Source organism: Populus euphratica, unplaced genomic scaffold (assembly GCF_000495115.2).
Source record: "Populus euphratica unplaced genomic scaffold, PopEup_1.0 scaffold53.1, whole genome shotgun sequence".
Classification (NCBI taxonomy): domain Eukaryota; kingdom Viridiplantae; phylum Streptophyta; class Magnoliopsida; order Malpighiales; family Salicaceae; genus Populus; species Populus euphratica.
In genome coordinates this window covers 254,049-263,575 of record NW_011499934.1, presented here as the reverse complement: position 1 = coordinate 263,575, position 9,527 = coordinate 254,049, and the positions used below count along the sequence as shown (strand labels likewise).

General features: G+C 30.8%; 1 protein-coding gene across 1 annotated transcript; it reads left to right on the top strand.

The window, feature by feature from the left end:
* The first annotated feature begins 5,399 nt into the window (after positions 1–5,399).
* On the top strand, positions 5,400–7,428 carry LOC105136370 (putative pectinesterase 63). The gene is made up of 4 exons (XM_011041677.1): positions 5,400–5,918; positions 6,304–6,510; positions 6,865–7,103; positions 7,173–7,428. Exons 1-4 carry the CDS (start codon positions 5,400–5,402, stop codon positions 7,333–7,335), a joined length of 1,128 nt encoding a protein of 375 aa, XP_011039979.1. The 3' UTR covers positions 7,336–7,428.
* The last annotated feature ends 2,099 nt before the right edge of the window (positions 7,429–9,527 follow it).

Sequence of the window (9,527 nt, the reverse complement as noted above, 5' to 3'; positions counted from 1 at the left end):
TTTGTCATAATCTTATGTTTAGAAGTAATTGTTTTTGCTCTATAAATGGTTACCCTAGTGTAACATCCGAGAGAATTATAAAAGGGAATTCCTACTCTCGGAGGCTTCTTAGGCCAAGTTTATGCCTCTTGCCATTCAATTAAGAGCTTCTCGTATTCCATTCGCCGTATTCTTTTCAAATATACACAACACATTAAATATAGAAGAAAAAAAAAATAAAAAACTGTATTTTCATTTATTAAGAGGTTAGTATGAAAAATTTGTAATTTTAAATTTATAATTTAAATTATAAGATTGAGATAATCTGATAAAAAAATTATAAAATTATAATTTTTTTTTAAAATCCATATTAAATTTTAAAAGCAAATAGATCTTTTATAAAGGAATCAATAAAAAAACTAGAAACAAAAAGATTAAAAACTTAAGTTAAAATACTAACAACAAAAAAAATCAAGTTATAATGTTTGGGAAAAATAAATAAATAAAAAAAGATAAAAAAAAGCTTATCTTCGTCAAATCAAACTATTACCACCTATATATATTGCTCTAGCATGTCTCCCATATGTCTTCGAGTGTTATACACATGCTTGATTTTTTTTGTTTTATATATATATATATATATATATATATAAAGCCCGACGTAGACAAAAAATCATGGTGAAATAGTTAAAAAAAAACCTTTCAAGTTTAACTTCTAATAATATTTTAGTTATTTTACTGTATTTTAAATTTTTTTATTAATTTTTATATTTATTCAAGTATAAAATTACCCCTTATGATAATAATGAAAAACTATATTGAGAGTACCAAAATTTCCATTTACCTTAGCATTGAAAATTTTACTTGTAAAGGCATTTTGATCTTTTTACTATGCTTTAAAACAAATGAATTATTTATCTATTTCAATTGGATAATAACTAACACCCTATATAAAAGTATTTTAATACCCTCAATGGCTAAGTTTAAGTTTTTAATTCTAAAAGAAAAAAAAATATTATTCCATTGCTCCAATCTATCGTAACCTTAAAGATGCAGTTACAAAACCATCTAGATGGTGGTTAAGTGGTAAAGACTTAGGACTAAGGGGTTTGCTCCCTCTGTAGTCTCAAGTTCGAGTCCTTGGTTGCTTATATAATGGCCACTAAAGGCTTACATGGTCGTTAACTTTAGGACCTGTGAGATTAGTCGTGGTGCACGCAAGCTGATCCGGATACCCACATTAATATTAAAAAAAAAAAGATGCAGTTACAGACACCCACGTTAATCTAAAAAAAAAGATGCAGTTACGATGTTTTTCCAGTAACGTTAATGAGATGTTGTCTTTGCCTACATTTGGTATTGTTTATTACATTACATTTGTAAACAAAGTAGTGCTGTGGATGCCATTTGAACGCAGGGCATCAAACAATTGCCCCTGATATATAATTCAAGGCCATGTGAGATAATACTCAATATGGGTACAGTTCTTTCAATATTCTAACCATTTTTTTATGGCTCTCTCTTCAGTCTCATGGATGAGGTGTCTGTGTCTTCCTCGTGAACAAATTTGTAGTTTATTTCTGAGGAACCACCTCCCTTGAATAATTTATTCAATGGTCTGCGCCTCTGTTTCTCTGTATCTCAAGCAAGCACATGTTTCCATGATTAGCAGCCCGACATGATAGCAAGCAGCAAGGATATGATCCACCTCTCTGAACCTAGCAATACACGAAACACCTCGCGGGTTGGAGTGTTTTTTTTCGAAAAACTAGTATGATTTTTTATAAATTAAGAGTACTTATTTTCAAAAGCTTAACTTAACGATACAATTTATAAACTGTGCTGTTCCAAACAGAAAAACGCAGTGCTAAATATCACAACAACCTATATAATTTCCTAGGCTATGCTAATTTTTTTATTTTTTTTAAGAATATTTTCAGAGAAACATGATTATAAACTATTGTCTTCGTCTCCCATGTTTCAAAATGTAATGAAAAGTACGATTTCGATAATATTCTACAAGGCTACAACTATTTAAGAAACTTGAACATTTTGCCCTCTTGTTCTTAGGGCTTAGACCCCTTCCATGAGAAGTCATCAACTAGCTTTTGATTTCCAGCCTGGACCTGAATTTGTAGGCATACTTTACTTGCTCAAAGAACCAATGCCACTGTTCATTTGGTAGCTTCTTTCTCCTCGTCCTGTTGCTTCTTCAGGCATGACTTTGGAGGGATCCCTGGAAGCTGCTGCTCCCAAAGCAATTGTTTTTTTTTTTTCGAGGTCGCGCTTGGCAACGGCACAGCCTAAAAGACTAGACACTATTTTATTTTATTTTTTCCCTCGTTCTTTAAGTTATGCTATTTCTAAAAAAAAAGAAAAGAACTGTGAGTTTTTCAACAACTTTTTGGGACAAGAGAAAAACAAGCGGAACAATGCGTGTCTTGTGTGTGTCTTAAAAGGCGGCTAACGACTTTAGCAAGTGTTTTGGTATTTTAACAAATTTAATTTTTTTTAAATAGTAAAATTACTAAGAAATTTATCACAGTTAAAATACCATAATTAACATATGTAATAATTAGCATATGTGATATGTAAATGGCTGATGTTATCTGCAAAATTATATAACATGCAAGTCATAATTATTAATTGCAACTCATGTATTGTAGATGGTATTTACGACTTTTATAACATAAATATTATTTTATTTCGACATCAACTTTATAATAAATAAAAACAATAATTCATACAAATAACCAGTTTTATTAAAAATTAAACTAATTATATAATTATTTATAATTCTCATAATATATAATAACATATAACTATATATAATAATCTCATCAGCTCATAGAAGGGTTTGAAGCACTCATGAATGGGTCTGAAGTATTACCCCAGCTCGTCTAACTCGAGGATGAATCTATAATATCTATATGTGAGGAGAACCAATAACATCCCAACTTGTGAATAAACCTGGGTCGACGAGGCTGGGATGCTCGTGGATGAACTAACATCTCCAACACTTTAACATTAAGAAACCTTATTTTCCATTAATGTCACTTCAAGATGTCCTACCTTCCCAACTTTTTAAAGTCTACCACTATATAAATTGAATATAGTGTTGGCCACAATATGTCTTGTTTTATCAATCTTCACGAATAGTCGTTACTGTTTTCTAAGCTTCTGGTACAAAGTAATTAATCTATATATATATATATATATATTAAAAACCAATTAGTAGTCATCATCCATGATAAAATTAATCCAGTATTCAATAAATATAAAATAATATTGCATACCAATCAATTATATCTAGGTATAGTGCATTGAATTTTATGGACATCTCAATAAACATTACCAGGTCAATGTAATAAAATGATGTGTAATTGATAAATATCATGTCATGTAGGTATCTATATTAATTGTCGGATGCCTCTTCTATAAAACACAATCCGTCCTAGCATCCAAGAGATCCATGTAAGATGCATGATTTACCAACCAGTTTCCCATACGCTTACCCTGACAACTAATACTATGTAGCTCATTTATGATATCAACATAATCTGAAATATACTAAGATAGTCTAAACTGATGCATTACCATATCTAGATAATGCATTTCAACAATGTTAAAACATTACAACGGGGCTTGTATTAATCAAATGTCAAATCCCTCACGACATACAGTCGAAGATAAAAATATTAAGTCCTTCATATATAACATTTATATAATGTATCATAATAAACAAAAAATATATTAGATAATCAATCAAAACTAAATAATTGATGTTCAAATAAAAAAATTAAATACATTTATAATACATACATGATGGGATAATTGTTCATCCAACTTTTCCTAATAAAACATGTGGACTGTGGACATGAGTGGGATTTACCCTAATATTTTCATCCACAGCTAAATGCTTTATAATCTTTTAAAAACTTTAGTTACACTGATGATAGTAACAAACAATATATGTAAATTGGGGTATTTGTAATAACTATTGATATTCTTCAATGGTAGGTATCCTGTCAACTATCCCAAGAAAAAAACATATGAATAATGGATCCTAAAACTAAATCATAACTATCATGACTTATTTTTTAAAGGATATCTTTAATACTTCCATCAAATTTTCATTCTTTTGTCAGAATACATGTTTCTTATAGAAGTCTAATTTTTCCCAACACATTTAGAGTTTTTCAATCTTGTTAAAGAAGAGTATGCACTTCAATTCAGGCAATTCACCAATGAATCCATGGCTTAAACAATCCCTCTTTTATGCTTATAAGGATTCAAACTTTTGCTGGAATTAAACATGGATATATTTTATGTTTTTTTTGTCACCCATTTCTAAAATAAGCAAATGTTAATGTTAATATTAATGTTCATGTAATGATATCACGGGAAGACAACTTAGAGAATAGTTCTAGTCATTATACGAGGGAAGGTTAATTAACCTATTGATATCAAAGGGGTCCTTCATCTCTTAGGGAAGCGAACCTTAACATGTTGTCCTAATGATCATGAAGTGCAAAAAAGTATAGACTAGAAAAATCCATAACGGCTACCAATCGTAATTTGTAAAACTTTAACAGGAGTTTAAGTTCTCGTAAGTATGAAGCCAAGGCAAAACCCATTAGGATACAATTAATTCCTCATATGCTAACTAGTGTAAACCAATATTTAATTCAACAAATGAAGCATGAGATTAATAAAGATAACTAATGTCTAAAATGCGACATTAAAAATAATTATATAAACAAAAATGTATACAAGAATATAGAACATGCAAATCATAAATATTAAATGCATATTAATTAGTTAGACAAACAAGCATGATCATTAATATCCTTGTACCAGCAATGAGCAAGGGCCTATTCATTAATTTTCATGTAACCCGGATTAGGCAGGCCATCTTGAAAATACTCCATTTTTCCCCGGTACAAAGAGGGAAATAGAGACAGTTCTAAACATCAGAATTGAACCCCTCAAATATCGACAAAAAAAACAAAAAACAAATTAAGGGAGCATGATGGAGGTCCTCCAAAGTTTGCAGACCCAGCATATTGTCAAGTGCTATATTTGCCGACCAATCGGCTATTGAATGAGCATGACCTAATTAACCTCTTGATGACTAGAATTGTTCGTGCTAATTTTGGAAGCATGTCTAAAGCCAAAAATCTATTTTAGGCAATGCAATAAATCATCAAGAACATTCACAAAAAATATTCTCAAAATTCCAAAGACATCTTCATCCCCAGCAAACACATAAGCATTCCTGATAGTTCTCCTCCGATCATGGACATCTAAGAAACCCATGACCTCCGAGGCAAGCTTTATCATAACCGAGATGAACCACAAGTTTATCTAAAACAGAAACCATACATGTAGCATTGTAGTATCAAATCATAAGTCTTGAAATGAAACTATCGTTCTCTTCTTTTGCATTACTTTTGATCACATTACAAGCTATCCAAATCATTCCCACAGCAATCTCCACGACCAAACTCGTCCCTGCAGACATCTCAAAAGTAAAAGCATGGGTTGCTAAGAACATCAATGACTTTAATGATCGAAAATCCAATGACTCCAAAGGGATTCCACGCATTGTTTTGGATGAGCTTTTGGCCTCTGCCGAGGACAGGCTGAGGTTGATAAGGGTTGCGAAGGATGGTTTCGCCGATTTTACAACTATTTCTGATGCCCTGGAGACCATTCAAAAGGACAACAAGCGAAGAATAATTATTCAGATTGGTGGGGGTGAGTATTGGGAGAAAATCACAATTAAATGCAATAAGCCGTTTGTTACATTTTATGGGGATCCGATGGATATACCAAGAATTGTGTTCAATGGCACCGCTTCCCAGTATGGAACGATCTATAGCGCAACCGTGGCCGTAGAGAGTGATTACTTCATGGCCGTCAATGTGGCATTTGTGGTAATTCATTTTCTTTCCTTCCTATTAAATGGTTGCCATGCATAAACATTTTGGCCTTCATAATGGTGGAGAGTGGAGCACTAATTAGGTTTTTCTGTACGAATAATCATATCCCAGAAAAAGAAAGAGAAGAAAAGCGCTAGTATTGAGGTAGGGTTACCTTGAAAATGTAAATCAAACATCCAAAACTCGAAAAAACTGTATATTATATAGTAAAATACTCATTTCAATAGTTTAAATACTCGTTACTTGTCCTTTCTTTAATTTGTCTTAAGGGATTTATCGGTAGCCACCAGCATGCCATGGTTGTTTTAACGGATGGCTACCATCTTATATATGTGTGTGTGTGATATCTTTTATTAATTCTACTTATTATTGCTTGTAGAATTCGGCCCCAATGCCAAATGTCAATAGAACTGGTGGGCAGGCAGTGGCCATGAGAATATCTGGAGATAAAGCAGCGTTTCATAACTGCAAGTTCATTGGGTTTCAGGACACTTTATGTGATGATAGAGGCCGGCATTTCTTCAAGGACTGCTATGTCCGTGGAACTGTTGACTTCATTTTTGGAAACGGAAAATCCCTCTACTTGGTACTCCCTGTTCCTTTAATTACTCTCTTGACGACGTCACAACAAACTAAAATCCCATCAAACTTCGACAAAAATCTCAAGCCTGATTAAAATTTCAAGACAACTCTTCACAGTTTGATATTCAGCCTGAGAATGTGCAAAATCCAACAGTGTAGCTGCCATTTCACCATCGAAACTCAGTCCCCAACACCACAATTTCCAAATTGGCATTTCTGAAAGAGCATTCATTTCCTTTTAGAAATAGCCAAAATCCCACACGTCATTTTCAAATTCCCATTACAGTGAAAGAACATTTCCTTTTAGATTTTTGTTTAATGGTTACTAATTGGGGGTGTCGATGAATTAATTATACAGAACACAACTATTGCTTCTGTAGCGGAAGGTACTGGGGTGATCACAGCTCAAGCGCGGGAACATGTCACCGAAGACAGTGGATTCACCTTCATCCATTGCAACTTAACTGGTTTCGGCAACGACACTTACCTCGGCCGTGCATGGAAGCAGAGACCAAGAGTTGTCTTCGCTTACACTTACATGGGCCATCTGATTAACGATGAAGGATGGTCCACCTGGAAGTTCCCTGAGCGTGAAGGGTACGCATCAGCATCTTTTCCCTCTTTTTCAGATTTTAAATTAATATATTAATGTTTTTGATGAATCAGGACTGTATATTATGGAGAGTACAAGTGCGCTGGACCAGGCTCTAGCTCCTTCGGCCGAGTTTCATATGCGAAGTCATTATCTAAAGCAGAAGCAAAACCCTTCCTGAGCATGACTTACATCAATGGAAACAAGTGGCTAATTCCACCACCCAAGTTTCCTTGATCATTTATTTACTCCCGCGCCAAACACAACCTCAGATGAGATCTTGTATCCGTCCCTGTTTATAATTTTTCTTGTTGCATTGACTGGAACCAGTTGAAAGGTTGCCATAAGAGTCCTAACCAAAGGAATTTGAGAATTACCAATGATACTTCGCAAACAATGCTGTGAGGATTTATTTGATTTTTTTTAATTATATTGTAACAAAAACAAATATTAACATGAAAGACAACATATATAAAATTACGAAAGCGATTTCGTTAAAATATTTAAAAACAAATTCAAGTAATTTTTGTATTTTCACAAAAAAAAAACTAGTAATTTTTGTATTTTCACAAAAAAAAAAAAAACCTTTTCTATCAGTAATATAGTTAATTGAATAAAAAAGAAATATTATTCAAAAAAAATATTCAGGATAACCATAATGATTTGAACTAAAAAGAAAAAAACATATATTTTTAATAAGAAAAATATAGCTTATTTATTCATGCATTTTTTTATGAAAACATTTTTTTTTATAAGAAGCATTGTGTTGTTTTTTTAAGTGGAATCTTAATATGATCGCAAAACAGAGTTTCAATTAAATAACTATGAATCAATTATAATTACACACATGTATGAAAAAATTTAACATTAACAAGAAAATTATTTTTTAAAAAATAATTTATTCTCATTTATTTTAATAAAAAAATTATTTCAATAAAATCTATATATTAGGCTAATTTATAATTATTCATAAAAAAATTAATAATATCATCATAAAAAACCTAGTCTTCTTTAAAACAATGGTATAATTGTATAATTGCTTAAATATTATTTTAATAAATTAATTTAAAGAGATTATTTTTCAATGGGCAAACAACACTTTGCTGCCCCCTAAATTCTTTTATATAGGAGATACATCTTTTCTGGTTCACTTTCCAACAACTTAAGGTGGCTGAAAAGTTAGTGTTTATTTTTTTTATCTTTAAAAATCTAACTTTCAAAATATTTTCACTTGAAAATATCCAAAAAATATTTTATGAATGATGATAAATTAATTTCAAACACCATAAAAAATCTATAATTACCATAAAAAATAAAAATTAATTAAATAAAAAATATATTTATAAGTCTTGATATACTTTTCACAACATGTTCAAAGATAAACATTATTTCTATTCAACCCCTCACTCCAAAAATAACATTTTAACACCTAAAACAATTTTTTTTTAATAGAATATGTGAAATGATCAAAAGATATATGTCTTTTTCCAAGTACAGGAGTATTAAAGTAATAAATAACCTGGCAAGACTGGGATCAAATAATAAGAAAGTTAATTATATACATTATAAACAACAACAATACAATAACAACAACAATAATAGTAATAGTAGTAGTAGTAGTAAAGAAAAAAGAAGAAGAAAAGGTTGATGAGAACTTTGAGATAGAAGATCAATGTGAAGATCAAACAATGCTAAAAATAAATATCAAGGTTAGATAATCCACTAATAGTATTTCAAAAAAGTATAGTATAAAGTCTTATTAGTCAATTGAAAACTACACACATAAGAGGTTCTAACCAGATTATAAATGGTTAACATAATTACATTAATTATTTTATTCGAATAATACTAATACCTGTAAATTTTGTTAGGTATTCAAGATTATAATTTATAGCACAAGTGTCTATTACATCATACGGTTGAACTATGAAAGTTTCAAGTATTTGTTGTATCAAATGTTATACAACATAAATCTAGATTAACTATTTAACAAGCAAAGTATTAAGGGTGAACAAGATAACAAATACAAAAAATATTAATATTAATTAAACATTAAAGTTCATGTCAAGTTTACGCTATACTTATTCTTACACCATTAGTGTAATATTTTCACCTTGATATAATAAACTTAGCTAAATATAATGAAAGAGAGAAATATAAATAAACAAAATAAGAACATAAATAAGATAAAAGTTAACCAAGTAAAGGAAAGGAAATGAAAGACATAAACAAAATATTAATGAAAGTAAAACTTAAGCATTATAATAAAAAGAGAGCATGAGCATGATTTTGATCTGAAAACCAAGATGCCTAAATGCATGACAAATATCTCCTTTTATAAGCCAAAATTTAAAACTATTGATTTGATAAGCACTTGACCAAGATGATTTGCTGATTCTAAAAACTCATTTTCTTTCTCAGGACTAGAT

Coding starts and splice junctions, on each gene's coding strand:
- LOC105136370 (XM_011041677.1), top strand. CDS start 5,400: ATGAAACTATCGTTCTCTTCTTTTGCATTACTTTTGATCACATTACAA. Junction 6,511..6,864: donor ACGGAAAATCCCTCTACTTG/GTACTCCCTGTT, acceptor TTAATTATACAG/AACACAACTATTGCTTCTGT. Junction 7,104..7,172: donor AAGTTCCCTGAGCGTGAAGG/GTACGCATCAGC, acceptor TTGATGAATCAG/GACTGTATATTATGGAGAGT.